Source organism: Peromyscus eremicus, chromosome 14 (assembly GCF_949786415.1).
Source record: "Peromyscus eremicus chromosome 14, PerEre_H2_v1, whole genome shotgun sequence".
In the NCBI taxonomy this organism is placed as follows: Eukaryota; Metazoa; Chordata; class Mammalia; order Rodentia; family Cricetidae; genus Peromyscus; species Peromyscus eremicus.
Window position 1 is genome coordinate 76,474,426 of NC_081430.1, and position 18,353 is coordinate 76,492,778.

At 34.4% G+C, this 18,353-nt stretch overlaps 1 protein-coding gene across 2 annotated transcripts in view; it reads left to right on the forward strand.

The window, feature by feature from the left end:
• Positions 1 to 18,353, forward strand: part of Gphn (gephyrin) — a 409,924-nt gene that overhangs the window by 271,806 nt on the left and 119,765 nt on the right. For both annotated transcript variants that reach the window (XM_059278956.1, XM_059278958.1), the window contains exon 10: positions 14,649 to 14,691. In XM_059278956.1, the coding sequence (XP_059134939.1) occupies positions 14,649 to 14,691 (43 nt within the window). The remainder of the gene's footprint in view (positions 1 to 14,648; positions 14,692 to 18,353) is intronic.

The following is an 18,353-nucleotide window of genomic DNA, read 5'->3' on the forward strand; positions in this document are numbered from 1 at the left end:
ACCTCATATATGCATTTTTTACTAGAAAATAAACCAAAGTTCTTTTTTTCCAGGTAGAGAAGGAAAAACAATCTTACCTTTTAATTTGCCCTTTCACATTAATTTTATTTTTAAAAACATGGAAAACAAGGAAATAATTTGGAATTGGAGGGCTAATTTTTATATTTCTGAATCATTTTCCTAGACTGTGAATTACCAAGCTTTTCTTAATTTTTACCAAAAATGTTTTAAAGAAAATCAAGGTAAGTACAGTAATTGAGCCATATAACTCTCAGCTTCCCCAGTGTTTGATGAAGCAAACAAAATACATTGAAGAGTAGAAGCTTACAGTTATTTCTAGATCCTTGATTATTTTAAGTTTTCCAAAACCTCACCAATCTTTCAATTTAAATCTATGTTTCAAAAGTTCAAGATACATGGACAGACTAAGATAATCTGAGATTATTTATTCAGTTATTGCTACCACTGAGCAGGGATCTTTATAGCTATGAGCTAAATACATGGCATTGTGTGTGTGTGTAGAATAAAGACTGTATAAAGATGTTTAGATTGTACCAAATTTTGTTAGAAAAATATAAGCTAAAAGGTTTTTCGGTAGTGGTAGTCTATTTAAATGTCTTTTCATTGGCCCTTTACCTTTTCTGTTCCCATTTTAATGAAATATTTCAAATACATAGTAAGAACAGATAATGACAAACAACCCATATGCTAATCATCCAGATTTCTTCAATACTAGGGTAGAACTCATAGCCTTTTGGATGCTAGGCTCTACAACTGAGCTTAACATCTGCCCTTATATTCTTTTTATTGGAAATTTCTTCTTCGATCTTTCTGAAATACCTACCAAATATTTTTCCAAAAGACATGGTTAATCTCATGTTGCTGAAACGTTTAAGTCTTATCACCCGTGTTTCTTTCTGTTACCAATCTTTGGCCTTTCTGACCAATTACAAGTCTTACTTGGCTTGGAAGGGGTTGTAAACAGTTCTAGGCCAGAATGAATTGAGAAGTATAATTCTGGTGCCTCAACTTTGGTAGTTGGTATACTATATTATAGTTATTACCATCATTATCCCAGTTATTACCATCAAAGCAATAAATATTTATCTTTTACTAAATGTCAGGTTTAATACCAACTGTTCTGCCTCAATTTGTTTAGCTCTCAAAATAATCTTCATGAGATGATAATTCAAGACACTGCTTGATCCTTACGTGACACTAGCAGTTCCCTCTGCCTTGTTAGTTCTTCCCCTAGATGCTCATCTGACTGCCTCATCTCTGAAGTGATGCTTACTCAGAAGTCATCCTTGTCCACTGTCTTAGTGTTCTATTGCTGTGAAGAGACACCATGACCACAATGTCTTATAAGAAAAACATTTAATTGAGGTGGCTTACAGTTTCAAAGGTTTAGTCCATTATCATCATGCGGAGAAGCATGGTGGCACACAAACAGACATGGTGCTGGAAAAGTAGCTGAGAGTTCTACATTCACGCTGGCAGGTAGCAGGAAGAGAGAGAGAGACTCTGGGGGCTTAGCTTGGGATTCTGAAACTCCAAAGCTCACCCCAGTGGCACACTTCCTCCAACAAGGTCACACCTGCTCCAAAAAGGCCATATCCTAATAGTGCCACTCACTGGTGACCAAGCATTCAAATATATAAGCCTGTATCGTCTAAAGTGCTCTTATCTCCCTTTTTTTAGTAGAATGTAAGTTCCAACATAGCAAGGTCTTTGTGGGTCTTAGTCATGTTTTACTCCCTACCAAAAAATATTGTTGAATAAATGAATAATGTATTATCCATGTGAACTAATGCTTTAAAAGTTATTACATAGATCTTTGGCTGATCAGATAAGCATATTTCTTTGGACCTACAGTGTACACTAATTTGAAATTTGAAATTCATTCACATCTAAAGTATTTTAATCTTACTCATCCTGAGAATGAGTTATAAATGTGAACTCTTCACAAGCATGAGAGGAGAACCAGCAGTGTAAATGAAGTAATTGCCAATTTTGCAAGATAATGAATGGAAGTGTACTGAACAAGCTCAAACTACATACAAACCTATATTTAACAATACTGTAGACAAAGGAATGTCCCTTTTCTTACTTGTGATCATTTAGTTTTCCTTTTCTAACATACGGTGTCTAAAGTGAAGCTTCACTCAAAAGTATAATGTCTGGATTATGCCAAACATTTGTATTTCCCATAGGAAATGTTATTTTCATTCTTACTTTCCCTTGGCTTTATCTTATTAAGCTGAGGTTAATTATTCCAAGTGAGTTTTCAGAGAACTTGAATAAAAAAGAAAACTACAAAAGGAATGATGAGGGTGGGAGAAATAGTCTTTTTATTTCTTTGGTGGGAAGAGTTCACCAATTTGTTCTCCAATACCAAATGGTCGACCCTTGAAAATATACGTACAAGTTACACTGTACAGACTAAGCAGGTTGTACTTGTGGATTTAGGAGTGTGTTAAGTATGTGTACATATTTGCATACATACATGTATTTAACAACACTTAAAAGAAGCAGTCATGAGGGAAAAGAGCAAGGACAAGTATCTGGGAGAATTTGGAGGGAGGAAAAGGAAGAGGGACATGATGTCATTATATTCTCAAAAATAAAAGAAATAATTTAAAAAATAAGTGTGTTGTGGTTTGAGGGGATGTAATTCAGTGGTAGACTGACCGCTTAGCGTGCACAAGTTCCAAAGTTCAATCCCCAGCATCACATACATACCAATAGTGCTATATAGTAAGTCTTTAAAACTTTATTTCAAATTAAAATTTTAATGTATTTTTATAAATTCATTCCATTTGCAAACATTAGAAACAATTTTAATATTACCAAAAAGTAAAATGCATCCATTTAAAGTAACTAGAAAAGGAACTGCATGCAGTCTTAGAAAACAAAGGTATACAGGAAGAGACATTCTCCAACTAGAATTCAGTAATAAATATAAATGTTCCCAATCCTTAAAAATATCATATAAAATTATGAAAGAGTTCAAAAGCAGACAACAAGAATACTGGCTGTCCTATCTAGAGCACCATCTGTGATACTTCTCCTTTCCTTTTCTCAACTATTACACAACACTAAGTTTTGGTAGACAAGGAGTACAAAAAATCCTAACTTACAGAAATGGAAATTGTGTCCACATGTAAATTTTGCTTTATTATTGATCTGTCTGTAAATTTAGTACTACATTCCTAGTGGTGCCTCTCTATGTGTGCACCATTGTGCAAGTACATGCATGCATATGTATGTATAATTCTCTTTTGAACCAGTTTGAAAATCTTACTGGTTCTCACATTAATACTTTAGATAAAATCTTAGGTACATGTTCATTTTATGTTTATGAGTCATGATTTACCCTTTTTGAAAAATTAACTTTGGACACAGTTTTCTCCGTACAGTAGAGGTGCAGTTTGAACAACAGTTGGTTTCTCCATTTGATTCTGTTTGAGTTAGCCCAGACACCCTAAGCTTGTGCATTTGGAGAAACTGAACATGATGTGTTATAATGTAAATCGGACTTTTTATAATAACACCATGCTATTGGTTACTTTTCACTCTGTATGGTCTCGGACGTTTTGATTAACAGCGCAGAGTGAACCACTCCTCGCTGTGCTTCAAGACTTCAGAAAGCGTGGCTCTTGTCTAGTTGACAAAGGAAGCACCTACACATTTTCTAGATCATCACTGCTTTACAAATATGGTGTAGACATTGTTTTGTATTTTGTACATTTTCCATGTGCCTGTTAAGTGCTAGTCAAGCATTTTGAGAAATAAAAGCTACATTTTTTTCTAACACTGAAATCTAGCAGCCATTGGTTTAGAAAGGTAAGCAATTTAGCTATGTGCTTTCATGGTATATCACTTAATTTTGCAAACAAATAAGTAATACTTAAAAATGAAAACTAAGTATATCAAATATAAACAGAAACTGAGTATCTATAAATTCATATTTAATGAAGACATGTATATCTTTCTTCCAGAGATGCCAGAAAATGAATCATGATTTTATGTTCAATTATTGAGATTTTTTTACCTTACTGATTATGTCTCTTTAAAATCCATTTTTTAAAATTAGTAATTCTTAATACTTCTTTCTCAAAACTTGCTTTAATTAGCCTTACTTGATCTCTCAAGAGCTGTCAAAATCACAAAAGAATTAATCTACATTTTTTATTATCCACTCAGAATAGCATCTGAACAGTAGTTAACAACAAAATAATGCCCAACACTCAACATAGTGTCCACTCTGAAACAGCTTTTCTAACTAAGGGTTTTACATATATTTATCATTTTCTTTATAAGTATCCTGTGAGTATAAATGGATCTTATTATTACTAATCATTTTATATATGACAAAACAAAAAACCTAGAGAGATTGTGACTTATATGGTGTTAATTGTGTAATTGATAAAGCCAAAATTCAAATGCAATCAATTTGACCCCATAGTGCTATTCTTTAAACTACTATTTAGGTTTTTTTTTTCCATTCCTCTGTAACACTCCTGTTTTCTGTAGTTCTCATTGTTAAGAAAAATAACCAGGGAAAAAAGACAGAACTATCAAGGTGGCTCAGTAGCTTAAAGCACTTTCTGACTCCAGTTCACTCCTCAGATCCTGCATGATGGAAGGAGAAAACCAATACTCATGGGGTGTCCTCTGACCCCCATGGGCACATATGGGAGACACAGACACCATAAATAAATAAAATATTTTAAGAATGACGAAGGCAGTGGAAACCCAAGGAGATCTGATTAGAAATGCAATGATTGCCCTTATTAAGTTAGAGAAAGGTTCAACTACTAGTGTATAGATTATTGAGTTTAAAGTCAAGAGGGTTGAGTTCTGTCACTACTTTTATCATGTAACCTCAAACCAATAGTAAGTAATACCTTCTTCTAACCACTAGAATAAAGACAAGTTACTCTACAAAACAATTATTAACTGAATATTGAGCTACAATGTCATGAATACTCAGAAATCCTTACTAGTCAAAAATTTTCATTGGTACCATAATACATGATATAATTAGTTTTTTGGGTTTTTTGTGGGTTTTTTTTTTTTTGGTTTTTTGTTGTTGTTGTTGTTGTTGTTGTTGTTGTTGTTGGTGGTGGTGGTGGTGGTGGTGGTGGTGGTGGTGGTGGTGGTTTTTTGAGACAGGGTTTCTCAGTGCAGTTTTGGTGCGTGTCCTGGATCTTGCTCTGTAGACCAGGAGGGCCTCAAACTCACAGAGATCGGCCTCCCAAGTGCTGGGATTAAAGGCGTGCACCACTGCTGGCCAGCTATAATTAGTATTTTTTATACTATGATCAACATTAAAATTCTAAGAATAAAGCTTGGGAGATAAATGAGTGGATAAATACTTGCGGGAGAACTTTGAGGATCTGAAAACAGATCCTAAAGCCTGTGTAAAGCCAAATACAAGTCTCTCCTACAGCAAGATGGAAGGCAGAGACAGAAAAATCTCTGATGCTTACAGGCCAGCTAGCCTAGCATATATAACAGCAGACAAGAGGCTCTGTCTCAAACAAAATGGAAGACAGAGACCAACACTTTAGGTTTTCCTCAGACCTCCATGAACACACATGTGCACACATACATCAAGATTAAAATGAAATACATTTCTCAGAACAACAGATCAAAAGTGTTGATAGCAAGGAAAGACCAATCTGAGATTTGCAATTTCTGTAAGTCATTGAGAATGACTTGAGTTTAGGATGAAAGCTGTGGTCTAGGAAAAGACTTAAAAATATTCCATTAATGAAATACATATTTCCTTGAGTCATGGACCTTTTCTCATGTGGTTTTTCTTCTTAAGGATGCTCTGTATGTGCTATAGTACCATGTCTTTTCAATAACAGAAAAAGAACTCATCAGATTATTTATAAACAAATATAAATCAGCTTTGGCTTTCTGTATTGATTATAATTCACTTCACGGTCTGTGGAGCCAGCAGAATGTCCAGCCTCATTTAGAAGTCGATCCTGAAAAAACACTCTTCATTTAAACCTGGGACTTAAGCAAGTTCAATGGAATTTAAGACGATAAAAAATTGGTATTAAATTGGGAAATTTACAGATTGTTCCCTGAAAAGCAGTTATAAACATTTATACATATAAAAATTACTCTGTGCCTACAGAAACTCATGTTATACATTCCTGATAGATAGTATTGTTCTTTTCATCTATAACCAACAAATGACTTAGACTTCAAGGACTTAGTTATGGATGCAAGTGAGTCTGTGCATGTGCACACACATGTTTGCGTTTGTGTGTGTGTGAGAAAGAGAGAGAGAATTCACCTGGGATTAGATAACTTAAGTGTGATGAGTGTTAAATGAGTACACCATTTAATTCATCACTTAAACTAGAAGGAAAAATGTGAAGCAGAAATTCTTAATTTTGAGGGGTTTTTTTTATAGCTTCTTAAATTAACCACTTTCTCTTTTATTTCTTGTTAGTAATGTTAAATGGACAATTGGTTAATTCAGTGACCAATTGTGTGTGTCCACATGTGTGTATGCCTGCATATGTGTGTGTGTGTGTGTGTGTTGTGTGTGTTGTGTGTGTATACATTTTTTTAAAGTACTCCTTTTATATAGTATCTGACAAGGAGCAAAGAATGGGGACTGGAAAGTTGACTCGGAAGTTAAGAGCACTTGGTGTTCTTCTAGAGGACCTGAGTTTGGTTCGCAGCACCTATATCCAGTGGCTCACAACCAACTACAACTCCACTCTAGGGCATCCAACACCTCTTCAACCTTTTGTGGGCACAGCACATATTGACTATACACACCACAAACACACATATATACATAAATAAAATTTTTTAAATCTTTAAAGGTAATGATAGTGGGAAATTTTCTTAGAGCCACAAAATCATACAAATAAAAAAGGCTTAAAAATTATCTATTCTAGTGATTTTTTTTAACCTTGCTTCTGCCACCATTTCCCTTGCTACTCTGTCAAAGCATACAGATTTCATTGCAGAAAATATTTTTTTGTATTTAAAATAGCCAAGAAGAACAAATCAATGAAAATCTTAAAATATTTTTAAATGTGATATAATAATGCCTTTTTAAATTCATTAAATAACAAGTTGTAGGACCAGGTTTAGTAACTTCCATGACTTGAAATGATGTTGAACATCAGTGCTATTTTACGATGACACATCATGAAGTACGAGTTTATTTTAATATTTTTGTGGTTTGCTGCCTGAGCTCATAATGAAAGGAAACAGTAGATACAGGTTACTAAACAGAAAGATATGTAATTTTATTTCTTTATCCCGAGAAATGGACCCCTGACTTTGTAAGATGTTTTAGAGTTCTTCAAAAATCACATTGACTTCACTTAAACCTCCAGAAACATCTTAATTTTATAGATAAATAAATTAAGACCATAGAGAGGAGATAAGTTGACTAAAGACATCCAACACAGAACTAGATTAATCCTTGCACAACTAATCTCAGACTTTCATTCAACCTTTTTATGAAGCTTTAATTTAAAAAAATAAAAATTACAATCTTTTGTCACTTGGGTGATGGCATGAACTGTTGGAAATTTTTAATTCTCATGTGCTTCAGAGTTTGCCTATATACAGTCTATAAACTGAAAATCTGTATCAGAACAGTAACAGATTTGTACTTCTCTTTCCATGTTTACATACGTTATTCTAATTAATTTTCCTCATTTTTTGTGTGAGGAAATTAAAAGCTCCAAATGATAAATGTCTAACGTCAAAGAGCTAAGAAAAGGAAACCACTCAACTTCAAATAATGTTTCTCTTTATTCTGCTGCCTCCCAGTCCTAAGCAGACCAAATGGTTTGTATTCTTCAGTTGAATCTGTTTTAGAGTTCCACAAGTCTAATTAAACACAAATCATCAGTAGTCTCAGGTAAGCCAGATTCTTACGTCCTGACTTACTCCAATAAAGTAATAGATGAATGCCACCATAGAAGATAAAATACGTTTTTGATCAATACTCTGTTTATGAAAGAACTGAGAAGGCAACAGGACTTACGAATCTAATATTGTAAAGTTGTTGACTTAATGCTATTTAAACCAAAACTTTCCTTTTGTTTTTGGGTAAGATAAAGAAGCACACAATCTGAGTCACTACAAATGGGGCCATTTCCTCTTTATCTTAAAGGTTATTTTTATGAGTAAATGGTCCTCAAAGAAGTTCATACTTTCAGAGAGACATTACTCTTAATAATCTTAATAAGTTTAATAATTAGGATTTAAAAGGACTGTCACATGTCAGAACTATATATTTCTGTTCTTCTAGTGACTAGACCATTTGAAATAATAGAACATCCTATTCTCTTAGAAAATAAGAAATTTACTTAATCTGACTGACACCCCCAGTATAGAGAACCTTTATTGCACTGCACATACATGTCATTATTTGATTAACCTCAATAGTAATGAGTTTTATAAATTCTTGAAACCATTCCATGGGGTAGCTGGAATCTACTTGTTTTTCATATCATTGCTATTGATTCCATCTAGCCAAAAGAGTGAAAGTGCCTTATAAGCTGATAAAATAGTTTTACCTACTACAGATATGAATGTGATGGTACTTATGCTAGCAAAAATAAAATTCTGGTCTGCTGAATTTGAAAAGAACAATGATTACTACAAACTAAACATTCAGATTTTGCAAGTTTTTACTTTGTACAAAACACTGTATTTTACATTGTAGAAAATATTTTAAAAATAGTCATAATCCTGCTTCTTCAAGAATATACTCTATTTGAGAATTCCTATCAGTAATTTAAATATGAAGAACTATGTTAAATCCTTGATAAAGAATCAGGAGATACTTCAAGAGTTTAGGAAAACCTAAGTCTAGATTATGCTAATGACAGTACAGTCATGTAAATTTATTAAAAATCATCAAGCTATATATTTTAAATTGCTGAATTTGGTAATTACTGTTAGGTAAATTGTATCTCAGCATTATTAGAAACTTAAAGGAAGAAAATATTATTTGTGATTAAAGAACTTGGAAAATATTTTTCATAACTGATATAATCCAAGCTGAATCTTAAAGAATGAAGAGAGTTTGGATCAGAAGCTTGTCTGATGTCTAAAAGACCAAAATGCAAAGCATTTCCTAGAACTAGTTCAGACTATTCCAGCCCTGATTCTATGGCCTCGTTTTTGCAAGTGGCCATATGGCCATGACACTTCTGAAAAGTTCTGGCCAGTCCCTACTGGAAATCTTAAAACAGCATGTGTTTGTTGGGGGTTTTATTTGTTTGGTTCCACCCCCTCCTCCCCTACTTGCTTCCATTCTGAGCTAGTGAGAAAAGTGTGATGGAAAAGGGTGTATAGTGAGAGAGTATGTTACAACTGTTAGTGAATCCACTACCATAACAACTACTGATAGTCATTTCCCTCTTTATAGCTTCAAATTAGTGAGAGAGTATGTTACAACTGTTAGTGAATCCACTACCATAACAACTACTGATAGTCATTTCCCTCTTTATAGCTTCAAATTAGTAATGCATTCTTCATTTCCTTTGAGCCCCACAATAAACCTTTATATTTCCCATGAGAAAACTAAGATTATGGGAGAACCCACCACCTAAAATGCTAAAGCCATACTGAAGGAAAAGTCAAACTTTTCTCACCTGTTAAGAATAAGATGACAAAGTATGGTACCTGATCTTTGAACAGTCACAGATCTGCTAACTAAATTGAAAAGTCATCCATGAATTAAAAATTCATGTCACACTCATAAAAAAAACAGATGAAGTAATGCCATTAATAATAGAAAAACAGAGGGGTTTGGGGTTTTTTTTTCCTCTGATGAGTTAATGTGACCCTACTACTGACAAGAATAACCCATATTTGAAGTAATATTTATTGAGAGTAAAATCCATAGGAAATTTAGTTTCTATGTGAATAAACTTTTTGTTTTTAAACAATATAAAAATTTAAATTGTTTCTTTCAAACCAGATAACTTATCAGATTATATAATTAAGCAAATATGCAGAATCTTAATTTTGAATTTAAGTGTGATTACTGTCCAGTTAAAATTTTAGATGATTTTCTTGATGTTCATCAGAGAAGATGATTTATTGCCTTCTTGATTTTGACCCCATCTGACCAACTGCTCAGAATTTTTTCCATGTGAACTATGTTTTGTAGCATTTCTAAGAGAAAGAACATGAATGAGCCTAGTGAGCAGAAAAACAGTAGTTTTGTGAGAATGGATTAGTGTTCACCTACAATCAAATATGATCCTTATTTTAATATTTTGCATCCTAATATTGTTATTTAAGAACCTATACTTGGCATGGGCTTGGTTTGATTTGTTTCAGTCCTCCCTTCTATGAAATGCAGAAGGAAAGAGCTGTTCGTTGTTTGCATTTACTTATACTCCCACTAACTAGCTGTCCACATCTGGCTTCCATTGGAGAGCCCCTGACATCGCAGGGAACGGTGATCAAAATTCCACACTCTAGCTTCAAGCTGGGGGCTCGTAGCTACTGCAGCATTGAAAGGGAATCTTTTTGTGGCTTCTTTAAAATGAGCATGGTGATGGGATGCTTTAGGGGAAGAACACCTCTCAAATCACATGACCACTGCTGTGCTTCCGTGTGTACTGCTTTCTTCATAACAGCTTGGCACTACATTCTTTCCCTGTATTGTTAGTGGACCCTTTTTGTATGTATGAGTGGGCTGGGGGCTGGGGACATAAATGAGTAGTTATAGATTATGCATGCATCTTTCACCATTAGAGTGATGTGCCTTCCCTTATGTATCACAAATTATAATCCTATTTAACTTCTGTGTCCTGAGTGATTGAGCTGTTTCTGTTTCTCCCTTATTGGTGTGAGATTTGTATGTTATTGATATGTTTTGACATTTACACCTTCAGTTGTTCATGTTACATTAAATGTAAGTTAAAATTTTCTCCCAAAAGAGTTAGCTTTTCATGTTGGACTGGAAGAGTCTTCATTTCTGTGTAGCATTTCATGTTATTATAACCTATGGCTTTCAATTGTACCTTCTATAATGAAGAGATGACTTTAAACACTGTGCTATTCTTGTTATGACCTAAGCATAAGGTAAGTAATTTATCTAACTGTCTCTAAAGATTGTGGCTGCTTGTTAAAATTTTCTCAGCTTTTTTAAAAGACATTTTTTTGCTCCTTACCATTTATTATGTGTTGTCCTTCTTTTGTTTCTGTTTTACATCTTTTTATTAATAAGCAATGTGATCTTAAGCAAAAATTCTATTTCACATATAAACCCATGTCTAAAAAAATTTTTAATGTCTCATATCTTGATTAGTAAGTGAATACCTGTATTTCAGTTAAGTCTCATTTTTTTTCATTTCCTCCATTTACTTTAATTAAATACACTGTTCTTACATTGTTTTGATTCCTGTGGAAGGGAGAATCACTTGTCTATGCTATAAAATCAGTCAGCTGTTAATTGCAATAAAATAACATGGTACAACTGAATAAAATAATGAGGACTCTAATAGTATAGCTTTCATTTAACCTTTCATTTTCTTCCCTTAGAAATTTAATGTAATGCCATTAATCTCAGATTAATTTTTCACATCCTCTTTTTTCCCTGTTGTTTAAACAAGTAACAAAATAAAATGAAATAAAATTTGATACTCTTAACTTATCTTTAAAATTAAATTCCATTTTATTATGTTATATAAATGCCTTTATTTAAGATTTTATAAAAAAATAAATACTATAAATATGACATTATGTAGCATAGAATCTTCCCATACATACACTAACAGTAAAGTTTTAAAATTACTTTCCCCGGTTATACACATTCAAAATCGCTAAATAAAGTCTTATTAAGCACTGGTTTTAAAATTATTTCTCTCAAATCTGGTTCAACAGCCAATGTAACATAAATGGGAAACATTAATTACACTACTTTTGGCAATTTGCACACCTTGATAAAGGGTCCTATTTGAGAGAACTGAATTATTTTCGTTCTCCAAATGTCTCCTCTAGAGCTGTTTTGAAATATGTGGTTCCAAACTGAGGTATAAAAAAACCAATGTGGGTTTCTTTATCCATATTATAAACAATTCTGGGGATGTTGTTAAGTTTTAAGCCATTTTGAGAAGCAGGAAGGATATTTTTGTTTGCTTTGGTTTGTTAGAAAATACCAGGGAGTTCTTTACTACCATTCCCATTATATACATTATCAAATGTATATAATAGACATTGTGTAAACTTGTTGGAACATTTTATGAGACGATTTGAACTACTCATCTGAACTGCACTGTTCATTGTAAATTTCTTGTTTCTATCCATACACTAGCTCCACTCTAGATTGGAAGGGCTTAAAGATGAACTCTGGAGGAATAGAGGCTACGACTTAAGAGTAACTATTACTGACCCAAGGAGCTACTTTCCACTCGCAAACATAGCTTTGCGCGATGGGTTTGGCTCCTTCACATCTTGTTTCACATCTTGTTGAAGACTTTCTTGACTTCCATTTGACTTCTTTGAGCTGTTTTGTCTTTGAACATTTCCTCTTTCTTTTCCTTCTTTCTCCCAGATTTCTTCCCATGCTTTTAGCGTTCTCTTGTGTTCTTTGAGTCACTTTTTCAAATGTAGTATCTCTCTTTATTAAGCTTGTCTATTAATTTGTCTGTTGGTGTGTGTTTCTTTTCTCCGTTAAGACTGTAGTGGTAGAGTTACACTTGTTTTCATTTCATGGTATGCAAATTGCTTATTTATTTTGCAGAAAGTTCATTAGTTACACTTATCTTCTTGAATATGAATTTTCAGTAAGAAATAGAACATTCTTCATTTATACATTGTCTCCCTTTGTAAGCCCATGCTTTCTTTTTTTATCCTCCAGATTTAATTCCTCAGTGTCTGTCTGTCTCTCTCTCTCTCTCTCTCTCTCTCTCTCTCTCTCTCTCTCTCTCTCTCTCTCTCTTTGCTTTTTCTTTTCTTTGTTCTCATGTTTTCTTCCATGTCTTATTTTATTTAAGTCACTAATTTCTTTCTCATTTGGTCCAGAATTGTTCTTCAATAAGACTTGTAAATAAAAGAATAAAAGAATTTTTTATTCTGGGTTAAAGTCATTGTAGTATACCTAAAACTACTTAAGCAATCTGGGCAAAAAGAGAATAACTAACATTTGTAATTGTTTGTTTGTTTTGCTATGTGTGTGTGTGTGCGTGCGTGCGTGCGTGCGTGCGTGCGTATGTGTGTTTAGATTTATTTGCTTTGGTTTTTGCTGTTTGCACTTGTGTGCTCATGGCATTTTTATTATTATTTCTTTTAACATTAACAGTTTATTTTTTCAGGGAAGGACAGCCATAACCTACCCTAAGTTACAACATTCCTTTCATAAACTGTTTCATATATTATTAGACTGTGTTAAGCTACAGAAAGTTCTTTGTTGTGTATATATCCATTTGGGGCAAGCTGCTGTGGAGTGGGAGGAAGAGGTGTGGACCTTGAATGAAGTTATATCTGAAATTAATAACTACCATTCAGCATGACCATTGAATACAGCCATTTGGCAGACTTCAAAAGAAATATGCCACTTTAACCTAAATTTTTCAATAAAAGCATAAAGAGCCCCTAATTGACAAATTATATGCATACTTAAAACTGGTTAATAAAGGTGTCAAATTTAACTCATTTCCAGTAGAAACATCTTTCATAGCCAGTATTATAAAACATTATTATAATCAGCATTACACAAGTTACTACCATCAAAGGTAAATGTTATAGATGAGAACTTTTTTTCTCCTTGTTATCATATACATAATAAAAATCACTACAATAGAATTTTAATTTTACTTGGGTTTCATTATTATTCTAGTCAAGACATACACAAAATACCTTTAGAGTAAGGATTAATATTCACAAATGAATATACAGTATTGAATTTTTTCCATATATAGTCATCCTTCAATATCTGTAACAAGTTCATTTCAAGACCTCCATAGATACCAAATCCCAAAGATATGCAAGCCTCATGTAATAAAATGGCATATATTGCTTATATTCAGCCTCAGTACATCCAAACATATACTTTACTTTATATTGTCTCTAGCTTAATAGGCGAGCGCTCTACCATTGAGCCATATCTGCAACCCTCACCTCTATTTTATAATCTAATGCAATATGAATGCTATGTAAATAATTGCTATATTGTATTCCATAAAGAATAATGACAAGGAACTAAAGATCACATGTGCAGTACATATATAGGTGGTAGTGCTGGTGTTTTGTGTTGTTGGTTTTCTTCTCCTCCTCCTTTTTTTTTTCCTTTTCTTTTCTGATCCACAGTGTGTTGAATCTGCAGATAATGAAAACCACAGATATGGAGGGCCACCTGGACTGATCTCAAATACACATAAATTGCCTTGGGTATTATCTTTGTCCAATTTATAATATTGTACCTGAAATATTTTTCTGGAACTCATTCTTTTTTTAAGTAAAAATGAATTAAATATATCTGAAAAATGTAATAGACTTTTACTAACATGTTGTGAATCAAGATGAATAAAACCTTTTCTCCTAAACCTCAGGAGCTTGCCCATTAAGCATACTTATCTGGCAGTCCGTGTTATAAGCCCTAAATTACTGAGTGTGTGCTCTTTCTGCAGGTCCAGTCCAGGTGCAGCAGCAAGGAGAACATTCTCAGAGCCAGTAAGTAGTCACCGTTTCAGGTAGGCTACCAAACTATATATGTTGTGGCTCAGCAGAATAGAGAGCTAAGAATGGCATTTTGATGACAAAAATGAAGATGAGCAATAATAAAAGTTTATATCAAGAATGAAGTTTACAAAATCTACCATCTGAAATTTTTCTTAATATCAATATAAATAAATGTTTCCCTGAATCTAATTATTTTTGCAAGCTGATTGGAATTTGATGCATTCAACTTAGGGTAAAAGTGAGCTCCTCTACGACCTTAGGGTGCGAAGCCTGCCCCTGTTTATGGTCTCATTGCCAAAGGTGAATTAATGACAGATTACATGAAAATAACTCTAATATAAATCCATGAAAGCAGGAGATGGAGAAGTAGAGAGAGAGGAGGAGAAGAAAGTTGAGCATGCATGATTGTAGTCCCAGCAATTAAGGATAAAGCAGGAAGATCCTAAGTTTTGGGCCAGTCTGTGCTGCATCATGAGACCATGTCTCAAAAGAGGGTTGAGGTGTAGGAAATAAACAATAATTTTGTAAATATAAATTTCAAAAGATTTTACCTTCACAAGCAAAATGTTATAGAACATTGTTCCCTGATCCAAGAATAAAAAATCCTTAATGCTCTCATTTGGTTTGAGCACTACAATACTAACATGGAAGCCACTGAACTTTGTATATTCATTTTCTTGTTTGATAAAAATGAAACTGTGAATAGTTTTTTTTTTTTTTTTTTTTTTAATACTAGGATCTTTAAAGTGAAATCCTATTGAAAGATTTCCCATTAAAGCTTTGGGATCCAAGCCAGGCATGATGGTGCACAACTTTAATCCCAGCACTTGGGAGGCAGAGGCAGGTGGATCTCTGTTAGTTCCAGGCCAGCCTGGTCTACAGAGTGAGTTCCAGGACAACCAGGGCTATTAAAAAGAGAATACATGTCTCTGGAGGAAAAAAACAAAAAACGTTGGAATCTCCTGGAGAAAAATGCTGTATAAATGCTAATTGTTATATTATTTTTCTGTCTCTTAATAATTTAATGACATCACACAATCTTCTTCCTAATGGTTTTCAGTAGATATACAGGTTGACCAGAATTAAATAGGTCTACTAGACACCCACACTAATGGGAGTTTTAGTAAATGAGATGGTTTATACTCTAGTAGAATGCCAGTGTTATTTAACAACCAAAGCATACCTGGGGGGCTGGAGAGACAGTTCAGTGGGGGAGGGGGAGCACGTCATAACCATGTGCACAGCTATACTCAGCACTGTCGGAAATGGAGACTAGAGGATTGCTGGAGCTTACACAAGCACCCACGCAGGCTAGCCAAAAGGTGAGGGGAAGACAAACTCCAGGTTCAAAAAAAGAACCTGTCTCAAGGGAATAAGCTAGAGAGAGTGATAAAGCAAGACACCCAATGTCTACCAATGGCCTCTGCACACACATATATGTCCACCGCCACACACATATTTCCCCACCACATACACAAAGCCATAATTGTTCACCAGTAATGCTAGCACTAGGGAAGCTGAAGCAGCAGAGTGGAGAGTTTAAAATCAACTCAGGGTATAGAATTTGAAAAAATAATGGAGGGGGGCATATTTGAGAATATCAAATATGTTAGTGTGTGTATATATATGTGTGTGTGCTTATTTTATATAAATATTCCCTGTGTCTGTGTTATGAGTCTGTTAACTTCGTTCAAAACCCTTGAGTATTTGTTTGATCATGATCTTTAGATAATGCTATAAAAAATAAATGCAGAGCTGGATTGTAGTTCAGTGTTAGAATGCTTCTCTAGTGATCATGAAGCCCCAGGTTCAATCTCCAGCACTGCAAAATGAATTAATTAATAAATTTAAACAAGCGGCTGGAGAGATGGCTCAAAAGAACACTGGTTGCTCTTCCAGTGGTCCCAGCACCCACACGGCAACTCACAATTCTCTGTAATTCTAGTTCCAGGGGATCTGACACACTCACACAGACAAATGTACACATAAAATGAAAAATATAATTAAAAAAGAAAAACAAAAAAATTGTAAATAAAAATAAAATGTAAACAGACATGTGTAGATTTCATACCTTCACAACTTTCCACAATCTGTGACTCAGAGAGAGCCTTTTAAGTAATGAGGTGTAAAATCTTATAAACACTAAGACCTGAGTTTGAGAAACCTGTGGGTCAGACACGATAGTTGAGTGTTCACTAAAATAAAGCAAGATAGACAAATGAACTTTAAAATTACATTTTATGATCTATAGTGCATAATTTCCACTAATTTCTAGTCCTGAAATTATAGGCCACTGGGAGTAATTATGGTGATTAGAAACAAACAACAACAAAAAAAACCAGTATTTTTTAGGACAAATTCCCTTAACTTTGTTTTCTATCTACCACAGAATTTAGTGTTACATTTCAGTTACTGTCTTACTATATTTGTGCTCATAATCAGTCTAGATAGACATCATGGTAGCCCAAGTATTCTTTATTGTTTTCTTTGGATAAAATACTCATATAGATGGGACTTGTGCCTCTTCAGGTCCAGATGGAGCCCAAGCAACATCATAACTTCACAGTTTTGTTATTTCTGTAAGCTTATATTCTTTCATTATAATACCATGCTGATAACTCGAGTTCATACCCATGACCTCACCCAAAATTCAGCACTCACTCCGTTCTTTCTCCAGACTCAATTTTTCATTATGAGAGGTGTGTGTGTGTGTGTGTGTGTGTGTGTGCGCGCTTGGGCTCCATCTGGACCTGAAGAGGCGCGCATACGTGCATGTGTGTGAACATAAATGCCATGGCACAGGTGTGGCAGTCAGAAGACAACTCTCGGGATTTGGTTCCCTTGTTCCATCATGTCAATCCCAAGGATCAAACTCAGATCATCAGTCTTGGCAGCAAGTGCTTTACCCACTGGGCCATCTTTTTGGCCTGTTTCTCTGAACTTAGCTACAATATATTCCCATTCCTTATTTAAACAGTTCTTATCTCCCTCATCTTCTTATTCACCATGTAGTACCACAGTGCAGCTATATAGAAGCTATTAATGGTTACTCACTCTCTCAATACTAAATACTGCTCTGTTCCTTTTACATCTTTCTCCATGCATAAACAACTTACCATGTGTCATAAACCATCTACCATTTGTTAGGATTCTTTTGTGACTCTTCTGAGTTTCCCTTAGTCAGGGTGACTAATCCTTCTTGTATACTCCTATTCAGTCATTAATCAAGAAAATGTCCCTGTAGACTTTCCTACAGCCCAAACTGATGGCATTTTCTCAATGAGGTTCCCTCTTCCCAGATGACTCCACCTTGTGTCAAGCTTGAAAAAAACTGACACAGCAGCTTTCCTAATCCATTTGTTCTGCTATAATAAAATACCTATTAGGTCACAGGCACACACACAAAAGCACACTGAAGTCTCACTCTCCCCTTCATGTATTGCTAAAAGAGCTAACAAGCAGCCTGGTGTGACAGAGTCACAAAGGGCTAAACCCTCCCCCTCCCTTGGTCACTCTCTACTCCATTCATATACAACCTAAGTAGAAGCACATAAAACAGGCTACTCAATGACCAAGCCTGCTGTCTTGTGGTATGGGACTTCCCCTCTCTCTCAGAAACTGTTAAGACATCTCAATCTGTCTGACACAACGGA